Source organism: Callospermophilus lateralis, chromosome 1, assembly GCF_048772815.1.
Source record: "Callospermophilus lateralis isolate mCalLat2 chromosome 1, mCalLat2.hap1, whole genome shotgun sequence".
Taxonomy (NCBI): Eukaryota; Metazoa; Chordata; class Mammalia; order Rodentia; family Sciuridae; genus Callospermophilus; species Callospermophilus lateralis.
Window position 1 is genome coordinate 216,283,797 of NC_135305.1, and position 15,499 is coordinate 216,299,295.

General features: G+C 58.0%; 1 protein-coding gene across 1 annotated transcript in view; it reads left to right on the top strand.

Annotated features, from left to right (window-relative positions):
* Positions 1-15,499, top strand: part of Col5a3 (collagen type V alpha 3 chain) — a 37,057-nt gene that overhangs the window by 13,694 nt on the left and 7,864 nt on the right. The window contains exons 25-58 of the mRNA XM_077109534.1: positions 383-436; positions 483-527; positions 668-721; positions 2,119-2,163; positions 2,267-2,320; positions 2,465-2,572; positions 2,866-2,919; positions 6,017-6,070; positions 6,699-6,743; positions 6,900-6,953; positions 7,060-7,104; positions 7,716-7,769; positions 7,854-7,907; positions 7,998-8,051; positions 8,165-8,272; positions 8,425-8,514; positions 8,771-8,824; positions 10,000-10,107; positions 10,196-10,303; positions 10,382-10,435; positions 10,752-10,805; positions 11,760-11,867; positions 11,940-11,993; positions 12,173-12,226; positions 12,322-12,375; positions 12,489-12,542; positions 12,995-13,102; positions 13,916-13,969; positions 14,155-14,208; positions 14,312-14,365; positions 14,484-14,537; positions 14,681-14,788; positions 14,954-15,007; positions 15,427-15,480. Coding sequence (XP_076965649.1) covers positions 383-436; positions 483-527; positions 668-721; positions 2,119-2,163; positions 2,267-2,320; positions 2,465-2,572; positions 2,866-2,919; positions 6,017-6,070; positions 6,699-6,743; positions 6,900-6,953; positions 7,060-7,104; positions 7,716-7,769; positions 7,854-7,907; positions 7,998-8,051; positions 8,165-8,272; positions 8,425-8,514; positions 8,771-8,824; positions 10,000-10,107; positions 10,196-10,303; positions 10,382-10,435; positions 10,752-10,805; positions 11,760-11,867; positions 11,940-11,993; positions 12,173-12,226; positions 12,322-12,375; positions 12,489-12,542; positions 12,995-13,102; positions 13,916-13,969; positions 14,155-14,208; positions 14,312-14,365; positions 14,484-14,537; positions 14,681-14,788; positions 14,954-15,007; positions 15,427-15,480 — 2,214 coding nt within the window. The remainder of the gene's footprint in view (positions 1-382; positions 437-482; positions 528-667; positions 722-2,118; positions 2,164-2,266; positions 2,321-2,464; positions 2,573-2,865; positions 2,920-6,016; positions 6,071-6,698; positions 6,744-6,899; positions 6,954-7,059; positions 7,105-7,715; positions 7,770-7,853; positions 7,908-7,997; positions 8,052-8,164; positions 8,273-8,424; positions 8,515-8,770; positions 8,825-9,999; positions 10,108-10,195; positions 10,304-10,381; positions 10,436-10,751; positions 10,806-11,759; positions 11,868-11,939; positions 11,994-12,172; positions 12,227-12,321; positions 12,376-12,488; positions 12,543-12,994; positions 13,103-13,915; positions 13,970-14,154; positions 14,209-14,311; positions 14,366-14,483; positions 14,538-14,680; positions 14,789-14,953; positions 15,008-15,426; positions 15,481-15,499) is intronic.

Genomic DNA, 15,499 nt, shown 5'->3' on the forward strand with positions numbered 1-15,499 from the left:
TCCCTAGCTTCCCCCGCTGGTTTACATCCCTTCTCTCTAGGATCTCAGGGGAGGAGGATTTTCTTTTCTTTTTTTAAATATATATATATATAGCCCCACCTGGCCTTGAACTTACGATCCTCCTGCCTCAGCCTCTGGAGTAGCTGGGATTACACATGCAGCACCGCAGCTGGCTAGATGAGGAGGACTTCCCATACTCAAGGAGAGCAAGGGGCTCACCCAGGGCCAGCCAGCAAGTTTGGGCAGAGCTGAGGTAGATTTCCTGGCCAGAGGCACCACTTATTTGCTAACCTGGAGGCAGCTGCCTTTCTGCATAGAAAAACCCTTCTGCAGGACTCTGGGCCCTGCCCCCTGTCTCCCTCTACTATTGGTCTTCTTTCAGGGTCCCCCTGGAAATCCAGGAATTCCAGGCCTCGGGAGGAAGGATAAGGGGCAGGCTGGTAAATTTTGGTCTTTGATGACTTAGCGTGTTTCTTCCTCAGGGCCACCCAGGCCATGAGGGTCCCACAGGAGAAAAAGGGGCCCAGGTGAGTGGCCAGGAGGAGGCTGGTTTGGGGGAAGAGGGTTGACAGACAGGGCCAGGAGTCTGGGGTCAGTGAGGAGAGCCACGGCACTGGACACACAGAGCGGGTGGAACAGGGTGACATTGGCCTTCTCTTCCTCTCAGGGTCCCCCAGGATCAGCAGGCCCTCCAGGCTATCCAGGAGGCCGGGGCGTGAAGGTAGGTGAAACTTCTGCCTGTGCCTAGAGAGGCATCAATGGGCCAAGCATGATGTGTGGGAACGGGGTTCGGATCTGAGCATTCCGTAAGCCCAGTGATGTCGAGGTACAGTTACATACACAGGAGACTCTTTTATCCACCATTTCCCTTTCCAAGATTCTGATACTCATGGTCAACCTCAGACTGAAACTATTAAGTAGAAAATTCCAGAAAGAAACAACATAAGTTTTAAATTGCATGCCATTCTGAGTAGTGTGGTGAAATGGTAAGCCATTCTGCTTTCTCTCTCCCAGTACAGGAATTGTCCCTTTATGCAGAGTATCCACGCAGTATAAACTACCTCCTCATTTATCACTTGGTAGCTGTCTTGGCTGTCAGATTGGCTTTCACAGTATCCCAGTGCATTTGTTCAAGTAACCCTTATTTCACTTAATAATGGCCCCAGAGTGCAAGAGTGTTCACGCTGGCATTTCACATATGCCAATGAGAAGCTGTAAAGTGCTTTCATTAATTGAAAAGGTGAAAGTACAGTGAGATATGTTTGGGGGCGTATATTGTTATAATTGCTATAAAATGATTAATTATAACAGTTTATCATTATAATTGTTCTCTTTTATTATTAGTCACTGTTGTTAATATCTTTCTGTGACTAATTTACAAGTCAAATTTTATTATAAGTATATACACAGAGAGGGGGAAGAAAAACATAATATATGCAGGGCTCAGTCCTTTCTGTGGTTTCCAGCAACCGCTGGGGCCCTTGGGTGAATGCCCTGTAGATAAAGAGGAACAACTGTGGTTGCGGCCTGTGTTGTAGCTGAATCTAGTTACATTGCAGCCCAGGCCAGAGAACAATTGTAGCCAAGTTTAGTTACATTGTGGTCAAGTTAATTACCCTGGGGCTGGAGCTAGTCATGCTATTTCCAAACACAGTGGCATTGTATCCAAGTGTAAGTTCATGGTAGCCTCTGAGCTCAGAGCTCTGTGGCAGCCAGATGCAATTCCCAGAGTTTGCAGGGAGCTGGCCTCCCGCCTTGCACAGAGCAGTCCCCCTGTCACCAAGCATGGCCTCCTCACCGCCAGCACAATGGGGAACATTCCTCTGCCTTCAGAATGAGCCCGGAGTCTGGAATGTTCATCCTCCTCCTGCCAGAAGGAGCTGTGGACACCGTGTCCCTGGGAAATGGGAATCAATTTACTTGGAGATCCAGCCCTCCCTGGGCACCCCACATGGAAGGCCTTGGGAGGCGGCCAGTGACTGAGGGGGAGGGGGATGCACCCTGCAGGTCTGGGGAGAGATCATTTCCTCCACGGCTGTCCCCTGCGCTCTTGTCCCCGCATCCTTCTGGTTGTTCCAGGGCAGGGGAGCACTGAGAGCTTCTCCCTTTGTTTTTCAGGGTACCTCTGGGAACCGGGGCCTCCAAGGAGAGAAGGGCGAGAGGGTGAGAGGGACGAGACCCTTGGAGGGGGGAGCCCCCGTAATGGGGCCCTGGCTGTGTCTGTCCCCAGGCCCTGCCTTCTGACCTCTGTCTGTCTCTCACCCAGGGAGAGGATGGTTTCCCTGGATTTAAGGGTGATGCGGGGCCCAAAGGTGATCGGGTAAGACAAGCTCCTGATGAGGGGTTGGTGGGTCTGGGGGGCTTTGGGCTTTGGGGAGACAGAGGGGGTGAGCTGGGGCTAAGGTGGGGCTTGAGGGGCAGGAAAAGCAAAAGTCTCATTCAGTGCCTCTTCTCTCTGTTCCAGGGGCACCCAGGACCACCAGGTCCCCGGGGAGAGGATGGTCCGGAGGGGCCAAAGGGGCCAGAGGGTCTGGAGGGAGAGGAGGGCCCCCCAGGGGCAGCGGGGGAGAAGGTGAATAAATGTTGGTCCCTTTCCGTGCTCTCTCCCCAGCCCTTTGCTACTGTCCCCTATTTCAGGGACACTAGATAAGCACTCCACCCTGCCACCCCCCCAGCCTGTGCTCTTTGATCTCTGACCACAGGATGTTTCTACCTCATTGTCACCCCCTCGGTTGGTTCCACAGCTCAGCATCTGAGCAGGTCCACGCACATCTTATTCCAGACCCACAGTCACCACGTGCAATGGGCATTGACCCCCCTTTTACAGGTGAGGAATCTGACCTTTGTCCTGAACTCTCTCTGCAGGGCAAGCTTGGGGTTCCAGGTCTCCCAGGTTACCCAGGACGCCCAGGACCTAAGGTAAGAAGCCAGGGAGCTGGGGGTTGGGAGGATCAGGGGTCAGGGACTAATATATGGGGGCCCAGGTTGTGGTCTGAGTGGTGGGCGGTCAACCTCATGAGCCACTGAGAAAGTTTAAAACATGGGCTTTGGCATCAAATGGAGTTAGGATCAAATGCTCACTCCTTATCTGCTATATCACCTTAAGCAAATATTTTGAGCCCATTTTTTTCAGCTGCAAAATAGAGAGATACCAGTAGTATTATCCTCATCAATTTGATGAGGATGATAAAACTATATGATTCTTATTTGTGTAATCAGAGTTGGCTCATCAGCCAAGTTCATGAAGGGGGATGTATGAGTCTGTCTTCTGTTGCTGTAACAAAACACTTGAAGCTTGGTACTTTGTAAAGCAAAGAGGTTTGGCTCACAGTTTTGGAGGCTGCAAATTCAAGATCAGTTTGCCCCATTGGTTTAGCCTTTGGTGAGGGCTTTCCTGGCTATATCCCTTCCTGGTATATGGCATCATGGCAGGAATGCTTGCAAGAGGAAGAGATGCCATAGAAAGACAGGAACCCAGAGAGAGAGAGACAGAGAGAGAGGGGCAGGCAAGGGGCCAGTCTTACTCTTTTATAACAACCCTCTTGTGGGAACTAGCTGGGCTCCCAAGAGAACTGCATTAATCCTTTCCCATTAATCCCAGTGACATAAAGACCTCCCTCTAGGCCCCGCCTCTTAAAGAATCCACCACCTCATTATGACCACACTGACCACAAAGCCTCTATCCCAGGAGCCCATGGGGGACAGACCACATTCACCTCCCACAGGAGGTAATCATACATAATTCAGATATGACATATCTTGGATTTATTGGACATGATAACATGTACTTATACAAAATGTACTTATATAAAAACATACATTTCTTTGCCAACGTCTTGATGGATGAGCACACGAGGAGGTTTATCTTTCTGCCTGCACCACGCCCGTGTTACATCATGGGCGACTCATCATTTCTGTTTACATAAAGTACATCGGGATCTTAAAGACACTCCAAACAAATCTGAGGGCAGGGTTCTTGCAGAGTCTCCCATTTTCGCCCTCTGGAGCCTGCTTACTGGGACAGCACCTTGTGTGTGTGCCTGTGACTTGACGTCAGGGTGCGTCTTTTCCGCTCGACTCCGTTTTGACAGACATCCTTCTTTTCCTACAATAGCCCATCCATTCTCACACATCTCCCTCGAATTGCATGACCTGGGTGGCAAGCACAGGGGACCTAAAGGGGCTTGGGGGCAGATTCAAGACACCGCGGTCACCTTAGAACTGAGCCCCTGCAAGGGGAAGTTCGCGGGGATCCGAGGGCAGCATGGCAGTAGAGCCCAGTGGAGGTTTTACTGGCTGTTGAGCAGTGCGTTTCCCAGCAGTCAGGACACGACGGTTAAGACCAAGTCAGTAAAGTCACCATAAATAACAAGGGCAGGACGCCAGCCAGCCTCATGTCACGCCTGCGATAAGTTTGTTTAGCTCCCAAGTTCCCAGTCCATGATCAAGTGGCCCCCTTTCTTGGGGTCTCTGGTAGGGGTACTGATGGCAATGGCAGGAGAGCAGAGTGGAGAACATCGCTGCCCCCGTGAGCCAGCAAGTGGGGTGGGGTGGGAGGTGAGGTGGGAGGGGAGGGGACAGATCAGGGTGCCCATCCTCTTCAAAGGCACGTCCACAGTGACCTGAGGACCTCCCTCTAGGGTTCGCCACCTCCCAAGAGCCCACCTCAGGGGCCAAGCCCTGAGCACATGGGTCCCGGAGGGACACTCATCAACACCACAGCAGGCAGCTGTTTCTTGAGCACTTACCCGGTGCCAAATGTGGCGTGGCGCTTGTTCTGTGACGGATTCTCCTGAATCCTCTCCCAAACCTTGTGAGGAGGGCACTGTCGGTGTCTCCAGGGGACAGACAAGGAAACTGATGGTCAGAGAGACTAAGCCCCTTGTCCAGAGCCACACAGCGGGGGAGGGGTGGGTCTGGGATCAGACTCGACCAAATGATGGAAGGTCAAGGACGCAGGCAAAGCTCTCGGCCAGCGTCTGTCGCAGCATCGGTGTAGGAGAGGGGCGTTCTGACCCATAGTGGAAGCGGCATCCTGTCAGGCAGGCCTGGTAAGAAGCTGATTCACCAGTAAGAAGCTAAGATTTTGGCAAATTCCGGTGGGTGCGTGGGCAGGACTCTTGAAGCATTCAGGGACCCACCATGTGGTCCTGTGGGGAAGGACAGGGTGTCCCTGGGGTGGGATTGGAGCCGGAGGGCACCACACACTTGCTGGGCAACTTGGGCAGGTGTCTGTCCTGGTCTGGACTCAGCTGCACAGCGGTGGCAGCGGGGGGGGGGGGGGGGGGGGGGGGGCAGCAGAACCTGGGGATATTTCCCCCCTGGGGAGGCAGGGTCCTTCCAAGAAGCTTGGGACACACGACTGGCAGATGACATGCCATTAGCAGATGCTGAATGGCACTCACGGTGTGCCACACAGTCCGGAAGGCCCGTGAGTCAAGTCCTATTCGGGAAACAGACATGGGATAAGTAAGAAAGTGAATGAAGTCATTTCAATCCAGTGTCCCGGGGAAAATACAACAGGTGACCGGCCCAGGGTGACTTGTAGGAGGTGGTGGTCAGGAGGGTGGCAAAAGGGCATCTGAGGACTGGAGTTGTAGCTCAGTGGTAGACCACTTGCCTTGCAAGGGTGAGGCACTGAGGTCAATCCTAGTACCACAGAAAAACAAATAAAGGCATCGAGTCCATCTACAACTAAAATAAATAAATGAAAGGTCGCCTGAGATCCAAACGATGAGGAGTATCTGGCTTTCTGGGCCTGGGAGAGGCAAAGGGAGCAGTCTGTGCAAAGGCCCTGAGGCAGGAACATGCTTCTGTGCCTAAGCAACATGGGGGAGGCCAGTGTCTTCAGCGGATTGAGAAGGGGGAAGGGAGGAGAGGAGGGCAGAGGGCTGCCTTGGAGGGTGCTGTGGCTGGAGGGAGCCAAGGAAGCCACTGGAGTCAGTGGCCCAGAAAGGTTGATTCCCCTGACCAGGCCCTGCTTACACCCTCTCACTTCTTTGCTCTCTCCATTCAGGGATCTATTGGATTTCCGGGGCCCCTGGGACCATTAGGAGAGAAAGGGAAGCGGGTGAGTGGTGATCCAGGGGGTGGGAGAGGGAAGGGCCAGCTGAAGGGCAGGATGGTGGGCGGTGCTGGGCCGCGTCCGTGTTGGAAGCATTTGTGCGCAAGGCAGGGCACATGTGGTGACCCTGGTGCTGCCTGCCTCCCGCGCCTCCCGCGTAGCCCAGGCGGGTGTGTGCTGCGGCCCCTGTGCTGGTGCCGGGGTGCGCTCGGGCTGCCCCTGCACGTACATGGTGTGACTGTGCACATGCGCGTGTGCAAAAGGGTGTGGATACATGCACGTGCGCCTGCTCCTGTGCACACCGCGTGTGCGGCATCGCCGTGTGCGGTGAGGGGTGGGTGCACGCGGGGTGTGGGCGACTGGGCTGTTGACCAGGACGTGTCCTCAGGGACTCTGGGCTTGGGTGTTCACGCGGGGTGTGCGCGGCCACCTGTAGCAGTGTCCCGCTTGGCGCAGGTGGTGGTGTGCTTGGACCCCGTAGATGCCATCAGACCCGCGGTGGGTGGCCGTGATCTCTGCCGCTGTGTGTGTGTGGGAGGCTGTGAGTGTGTGGCAGGCGTGTCTGGGTGTGGCGGGTCGGTGGTGTCCCTCTGTCCCCTGACCCTCTCTGCTTGCCTCACCCGTTGACTCTCAGGGGAAGGCCGGGCAGCCAGGAGAGGAAGGAGAACGGGGACCCCCAGTGAGTGCGCGGTGCCCCCACTGCTGGGCCAGGGGGACAGGGCTGGACGGAGGAGGTGGGAGAGGGTGGGGGAGGCCTTGAGGGGACAGGAGGATCCTGGGGGCGCTGAGCAGTCCGGCTCCTCCACCTCTCACTTCTTTGCTTTCCTCTGTGCAGGGCTCCCGTGGGGAGAGGGGGCAACCAGGCGCCACAGGGCAGCCAGGCCCCAAGGTATGGGACCAAGGCTCCCCTCACTTCCCCAGCCTCAGGTCACCCCCCACTGGCCCTTCCCAGTTGAGCTTGTTCTGGGATCTGAGCCTCATTCACTCTGTCCTAGGGTGATGTGGGCCAGGACGGGTCCCCTGGGATCCCCGGAGAGAAGGTGAGTGTGTGTGTGTGTGTGTGTGTGTGTGTGTGTGTGTGTGAGAGAGAGAGAAATTCTGAGCAGGGGACAAACTCTGGGGTGGGGGGACATTAAAATACAGTGGAAAGAGCGCAGTCTCAAAGTCAGGAGAGGGCCATGGGTTCACATGCCAGCTCTGCCGCTCGACAACTGTGTGACCTTGGGCAAGTCCCTTAACTTCTCTGTGCCTGGATTTCCCCCTCTGTGAAATGGGAATGGCCACAGCCTCCCCTCCCGCAGAGGGCTGCGGTGCTGAGTGGGATGACTTGGCTGGGAGAGTGCTCAGCCCGAGCCTGGCATGCAGCAGGCGCTCCCTAAGTGACCACTCCTGGTTTTTGTTTTTGTTTTTGGTACCAGGAATTGAACCAGGGCGCTTAACCACTGAGCCACCTCCCAACCCTTTTTAATATTTTATTAAGAGACAGGGTCTCGCCAAGTTACTTAGGGCCTTACTCAGTTGGTCTCAAACTTGTGATCCTCCTGACTCAGCCTCCCAAGTCACTGGGATTCTAGGCTTGAGCCCCTGCGCCCGGCTTTGTGTGCTGGCTCTTAAAGTCATGATGAGATAATGGTTTCTGGTTCCATTTCAGGGCCTCCCTGGTCTACAAGGCCCCCCAGGATTCCCTGGGACAAAGGGCCCCCCTGTGAGTAAGGTCACCCTGATTGGGCGTTGGGGAGGGGAGAGGTTCTGCATCTGTACCCCAACTCTCTCTGGCCTTGTTCCCTAGGGCCCCCAGGGGAAAGATGGGATACCAGGGCACCCTGGACCGAGAGGAGAACTGGTGAGTGACCCACTAACCTCTGACCCCTGACCTGTCAGGTCCTCCCTTTCTCCCTCCCACGTGACACCTCCATTTTCTTTCTCTCCACAGGGCTTCCAAGGTCTGACGGGCCCACCAGGGCCAGCCGGTGTCCTGGGTCCTCAGGTCAGAGTGGACCCCACATACTGCACCAGTCGGGGGACACTGTGGGCTGGAAGCTGGGGATCTGACCACCCCCGCGGCCACCCCCATTCAGGATGCACCCTCTTGCTCTCCAGGGAAAGATAGGAGACGTGGGGCCTCTGGGTGAGCGGGGGCCCCCAGGCCCCCCTGGACCTCCCGGCGAACAAGGTCTCCCGGGCTTGGAAGGCAGAGAGGGGGCCAAGGTGAGACCCCATTACAGGCGATCTGTGTTGAACGGCCCCCAAGTGCCCCTGGTGGCCCCCGGGCCACTCAGGGCTCTAAACCAGCCTGCGTGGGGGGGGGCCAGAGTCAGGGGGGAGACTCCCGAGCCTGACCTCCTCCCTGGACTCTGCAGGGAGAGGTCGGACCCCTGGGACCTCTGGGGAAGGAGGGGCCACCCGGGCCCAGAGGCTTCCCTGGCCCCCAAGGCGCCCCTGGGGACCCCGTGAGTATTCCTTGGGGACCCAGTTTGTGCCTGGCTGGATGCAGAGGAGGGTGGGGGCTCGGGGGAGGGACGTGGCCTCCTAGGTGGGGGCAGCCCGGAGCCCAACAGAATGGAGGCTGGGGGGGCCCAGAGGAGATGGACCCCAGACTCAGCGCTTGGTCCCAGGAAGGGTGTGGTGACTGCACATCCCCCAGAGCGGAGATGGGGCCTGGGCTTCCCTTGGGGTTTCCTGACTGTGAGTCATCTCCTTCCTCAGGGACCCATTGGTCTGAAGGGTGACAAGGGCCCTCCTGGCCCTGTTGGGGCCAATGTAAGTACAAGTACATTTGCTGGGTGGGGAAGGGGTGGGAGGAACTCCGGGGTATCAGAAGCTTGGCACTGTTATGCTTAAGCCTGCTGTCTTTGAAGTCGGATGGGCCTGGGGCTCACCCAGTCCTGCCACCCATTGGCTGGGCAGTTGTACCACTGGTGAGCCTGTTTCCTTACACGTAAAATAGCTGTGATGAGAAGCTTCCTTTTTTTTTTTTTTTTTTTAATCATAAGCCTTAATGACATGACCTGTTTGCATTAGTTTGTCTTACATTGTTATAATGACATGCCTGAGGCTGGGAAACTTTATAAAGAAGAAAGGTTTACTTTGGCTCATAGTCCTAGTCCAAGGTCAAGGGGACTGCACCTAGTGACGGCCTTCTTGCTGGCAGAGTCCTGAGATAGTTGAGAGAGAGAGCATGTCTGTATGTTTGGTCTCTCTCCCTTTTCTTTAAAGCCACCAGGATTCATTTGGGGACTACATCCTAAGAATTTTATCTAATCCTAATAATTTCAAAGGCCCGCCTCTGAACACCATAAGTTTCTGCCCTGCTAATCCTCACAGTGGGGATTACATGAACCCGGGGGCCGACACACTCAACCAATGGCGCCACCCAACAAATGCTACCTGCAGCCTGCAGCATGGATCCTCTCTGGTGCTGACCTTCTAGCATAGTTAGTGACGTGCTGTGAGGCCAAACGGGAGAGTTTGTGGAGTCTAGGGGCAGCAACTTAAACGGGCCAGTCAGGGAAGGGCTCCCTGACAGGTGACACTTGAGCTGGCACCTGAAGGAGGTGAGCAGGAGCCCGGGGTTCTGGAGGGGGTGTTCCTGGCAGGAGGAACAGTACCTGCAAAGACCCTGAGGCAGGACCATCCCTGACATGCTGAGGAGGTGCCTGTGCCTGGGCTGAGCGGGAGGGGAAGAGTGAGAGGAAGTGAGGGCAGGTGGCAGGGGAGGGTGGGCAGGGCTTGTGGGCCTCCAGGAGGGCTCTGTGCTCTGGGGGAGGTGGGAGCCACGGAGGGTGATGGGGAAGGGAGGGACGTGCCCGGACTTGGGTGCCCTTGGCTGCGGTGAGCAGGGGGCAGGTTAGTATGACGCTGGGGCCAGCAGGTCCGGCTGGAGACGTGAAAACCCTGCTGCTGTCGGGACCGCTGACCCTCCTTCCCGTCCGCAGGGCTCTCCCGGTGAGCGGGGTCCTGTGGGCCCGTCAGGCGGCATTGGGCTTCCCGGTCAGAGTGGAGGGCAAGGCCCGGTTGGTCCTGCAGGAGAGAAGGGGTCCCCGGTGAGTGTCCCGCCCACACCAACCCTCAGCGTCTCAGGACCCGGCTCCTGAGGAACCTGCGGCCCTGACCCCCCACTCTCCCCCACAGGGAGAACGAGGCGCCCCCGGCCCCACCGGCAAAGATGGGGTCCCAGGGCCCCTGGGGCTTCAGGGGCCCCCCGGAGCTGCTGGGCCTGCTGGAGAGGAGGGGGACAAGGTGAGGGGGACAGAGAGGCCAGTCGGGGAGGCTGGGGTGGAGGAGGCTGGGAGCTCCCTCACCCTGTTTTCCCTGCAGGGAGAAGTGGGTCCCCCTGGTCACAAGGGGAGCAAAGGCGACAAGGGAGATGCGGTGAGTGGGGACCCACTGACGGGTGGCCCTCAGAGGGGGGAGGAGAGGCCGGCGTGGGGGTGGGCTGCCTCCTCCGGCCCTGGGTCCACGCCTCGACCCAGCTGCCCCGGTCAAGGGGCCACAGACGAGGAGACTGGGCCCCGGGAGCTGGGGCGGTATCGGGGGTCCCTCTCCTGTTCCTTGGTGGTGTGGGGTCCCTCTTCCTGGGGAGGGAAGTTTTAAGTGGGGGTGGGCGGGGAGGTGTTGATGGACATTTCCAGAGGCCCCCCCCCTCCAACCCGGAACTGAGAGGGTTTTCTATCTGTCCCTTCCTCAGGGCCCACCGGGACCAACAGGGATACGGGGTCCTGCTGGACTCCCCGGCCCCCCGGTGAGTGTCCCCAGCTTTGTGACCCCTGACAGGAAGGGAGAGTGTCCCTCTGCAGGACCCCGTCCCAGTCTCCACCCAACCCTGTTTACCCCCAGTGCCGCCACCGACACCCCGTGTGGACTCACCTCCACCCTCAGCCCCAGCCTCAACCCTGCTCATGACCTTGACCTCAGTCAACTCAAACCTGATGCCAACTAAACATAGCCTAGTCCTGCCCTCCGCCCCCCACCCCCGCCTCTGCTGAACCCAGATCTCAACTTGAACTTGGAATTGGACTCTGGCCTGTCTCAGTCAGTTTTCTGTTGCTAACTAACGGAGACCTGGTAATTTATAAAGAAAAGAGTTCTGGGGGCCGGGTAGAGTTCAGGGCAGCTCAGTGGTGGAGCACTGGTGTGGTGTGCACGGGTCCTGGGTTTCATCCCAAGCGCCCCACACACAGCCACAGAGGTTTGCCGGGCTTGCGGCTCTGGAAGCCGTGAAGTCCAAGGGCCTGGGGCTGGCCTCTTGGAAGGGTTGTTCGTCACCTGGCGGAGGGCAGCACCTGGGAGACAGATCACGTGGGCCAACCTGGGCCATCATGGGTCAGCCCTCAGCATCCAGGGCCTGTCTCCATACGCCATTCACATAGGAACCTGGCCATTAAGTTTCCAACACATGAGCTTTGAGGGGGAAAATTCAAAGCACAGCAGGCTCCAACCTCAAACCCAATCCTAAAACACACCTCCACCCCATCTGGACCCTGCCCTGTCTTTAACCTGGGCTCCAGACTGGGCTCATCATCTACGGCCATCTCAAAACCTTGAACTCCAGCCTTAACCTGAAACCCAACTCCACACCCAACCCTGATCCTTTCCAATCTTAATTCCAACCCTGACTCCAAGGCTTAACCCCAACCCTGACCCTTGACCTTGAACCTGGTCCAGACGCCCCTGTGCCCTGCCTCTGTCCTCCCAGGGAGCCGATGGAGCGCAGGGACGCCGTGGACCCCCAGGCCTCTTTGGACAGAAGGGAGATGATGGAGTCCGAGGGTTTGTGGGGCTGATTGGCCCCTCCGGCCTGCAGGTGGGTGTCTGAGTTTGGGGGTGCACCTCCGATTCCCGCCGTGTGCTCTAATCTTGCTGTTCTGGTCCACAGGGGCTCCCAGGCCCTCCTGGAGAGAAGGGAGAGGTTGGAGACGTTGGGTCCATGGTATGACCCCAGGGAAAGGCGGGGAGGGGGCCCAAGGATAGGGGTGGCCCTTAGGTCCACTTGGGGGTTGTAGGGCCCGTTGTCATTAAGGGTCACACCGGTCATCAAAATCAAGGGTGGTGTCTGCAGCCTTTTGGGGGGCTGTGAGAGTCACTGGGCATTCTCTGGTCCTTCCACAGGGCCCCCATGGAGCTCCAGGTCCCAGGGGTCCCCAGGGTCCCAGTGGCTCAGAGGTGAGAACTCTGGGGGGCTCAGGTGGGAGGACACCCATTTCCAAGGACGGCTGTCGGGATTCCACGTCTCACCTCTGCCCTCTGCTGTTCCCCAGGGCCCTCCGGGGCCACCTGGAGGAGTTGGTCAGCCAGGTGCTGTGGGCGAGAAGGTGAGGAGAGCAGGGGAGGAGGCGGCACCCCCTGTTCTAGTTGGGAGCAACTGCTCTGGGTGTCCCTCCCGATCTGCCATGACCAGGACCTCCCCCTCTCACTCCTCCTGCAGGGTGAGCCAGGAGATGCCGGAGACCCAGGACCCCCAGGAACCCCAGGCATCCCAGTGAGTGACTGTGTGATGTGGCACTTGTACCCCGGGCAGTCCTCGGGCTGTGAACATCCAGGTTTCTTAATGAAAGACCCCTAGAAGGTCTCACAGAGGGCCAATGTAGAGTTGTACAGGTCGTGCACTGCACAAGAGTGCAGGCTGAGGGACTGCTGGGGGTTCAAATCCTGGCTGAGCCCTGACTTGAGAAGGAGTTGCCCAGAGGGGCCTTTTCCCATTCACTCAGAAGCAGCACATGGCCGACACTGACTTGCCCATGGCCAGGCAACTGGACCAGCCATGCCCCTCGCTCACATAAGTCCTAGGGTTTTCTGCCCTCTAGCCCCTGGGTAGCTGGGTTAGTCGGATCTGTGACTGCGGAAAAGCCCAGGATATTAACCCCCGGTCTCAGCAGAGTCTGGGCCACTCTGACCTCTGACCTCTGACCTCTAACCTCTGTTTCCACAAAGGGGCCTAAAGGTGAAGTTGGTGAAAAGGGGGACTCAGGTCCATCTGGGGCTGCTGGACCCCCAGGCAAGAAAGGTCCACCTGGAGAGGACGGAGCCAAAGGGAACCCGGTGAGCCGGGGAGGGAGGCAGAGGGCAGGGGCCGCTCAAGGCCACTCGAATCTGTTCCTAAGCTGCTGGCCAGGGTCCTTCCAACTCACTGATCAGACTGACCGACTGACAGACTGAATGAAGGAAGGAATGACAGAAAGACTGACAAACTCACTGACAGACTGAATGAATGAATAACTGACTGACTTACTGAATAACTGACTGACTGACTGAATGAATAACAGACTGAATGAATGACAGACTGAATGTCTAACTGACAGGCTGATGACTGAATGAATGACTGACTGAATGGCGGACAGACTGAATGACTGGCTGACAGACTGACTGACTGAACGAAACACAGAAATGCCAGGGTCATCTCCTCAGTGTGTGGAGCAAAGGCTGACGTCACATTGAGTGGTTCTAGTGGTGATGGAAAGTCAGGGTTAAGGCGGATGCTGAGTCAGGGTTCGGGTGGCTGTGGGACCGCATGGGGCCTTCGAAGGTTGAGGCCCATCTTCCATCTTGGTGGGGCTTGGGGTGGGGGACAGGAGCTTCTGGATACCTGTGCCCCGCCATCGGCACCCTTGCTGGCCCGTCCCCTGAGCCCTGGCAGTCTGGATTCCAAGGCTGCGAGTGAAGTGCGATGATGCCTGGGATACTCCCAGCTCATGCCTGTACCCGCTAAACCCTGGGATGTCCCTCTGCGGGGCCTGGGTTTGGGCCTGTTCACTGATGTGGCCCTAGCAACCAGCACCGGGACACTCCATCTGCTCACTAAGTGAATGGCTCCTCGCGATTCAAAGACGTGATACGAATCACTCTGTGTTCCAGGGCCCCACGGGGCTTCCCGGAGATCTGGGGCCCCCAGGAGACCCTGGAGTTCCGGTGGGTATAATCCCTCCCTCCGAAGCCTGGCCTGTTCCTATTCCTGTCTCCATCTCTCCCCTCCCCCCAGAGCTGGCCGAGGTCAGTGGGGGGATGACCCTCACGACCCTCCAGGCCCCACCTGAGATCCTCACGCCCCCTGTGACCTCTCCCTTACCCCCCACTGCCTCCTCTCACCCACACAGGGCATCGACGGCACCCCAGGAGAGAAGGGAGACCCTGGTGATGTTGGGGGGCCGGTGAGTGGGGGTCAGGGAAGGTGGCGCTGGCAGAGGAGGAGGGGTGGTGCTGCCCAGCCAGCGCCGGCCAACAATGACGCCGGCACCGCTGCCATCTCTACAGGGGCCGCCGGGTGCTTCCGGGGAACCAGGTGCCCCCGGACCCCCTGGAAAGAGGGTGAGTGACAACCCACCTCCTGGCCCTGGCTCCAGGCTGACCCCGCTCACCCGCAGTCCCCGGTCATCCCGAGCCCCCACTGACCGCACAGGCCCCTCCCGACTCTTTCCCTCCTTAGGGCCCTTCGGGTCGCATGGGTCGAGAAGGCCAAGAGGGGGAAAAAGGCTCCAAGGTGAGTGCTGGCCCAGGAGGGTCCAGGCCTCGCCCCCAACGGCCGGGCCAACGGCAGGGGGCGGTGATGAGTCCCAGGTGGAGGTCAGGAGGCCAGCACCCTCTGACTCCCCTTGCCCCTGCCTTGCCCCTTGCCCTTTTCAGGGGGAGCCAGGTCCCGATGGGCCTCCAGGGAGGACAGGCCCAGTGGGGGCTCGCGGGCCCCCTGGCCGTGTGGGCCCTGATGGTCTTCCCGGGATCCCTGGCCCTGTGGTGAGTGCGGTAGAGACGCGGGCAGGGGCGGGCTGGGCTCCTCCTGGCGGTTTGCACCCACCTTGGAATCATCAAAGTTGGGAGTCGCTGACCCCGGTGGGCAGTGGGCACGTCCATCCTGGGTTCTGGCAGGAATAGCCTTCCCCTGTTCTGTTTCATCCTCAGGGTGAACCAGGCCTCCTGGGACCCCCGGGTCTGATGGGTCCTCCAGGCCCCTTGGTAAGAGACTTCTTTGTTCCTGAGGCCCACTGGTCATCCAGGGACCATCTAGTGACTGCAGCGCTTATGGTGCAGGCCGACCCCTCCCTGACCACATCTGGCTGCCCACACTGACCATCTTATTCTGACCATCCATCTTGATGGTCTACACTGACTCCCCACACTGATCTGCCATCTTAGTGGTCTGTACCGACCACTCATCTTGACGGCCCACTCTTACCACAGAGCATTCGTATTGACCATCCAGGAAACAACCCCTCATTATCTCCCAGCATCCCCGCCCCCGTCGCCCAACGGCACCCACAACCACTTCCTGGCAGTTCCCGTTTGAGACCTGGGTAGTCTCCCTAGAGACCACTTCCCAAGCACCCATGAGATTTCACATTGAGAATGACCAGCTGACCCTTGCCTCCTCCCAGGGGCCCTCTGGCCTACCAGGGCTGAAGGGAGATGCCGGCCTCAAGGGGGAGAAGGTAGGGACTCTTCTCTCCA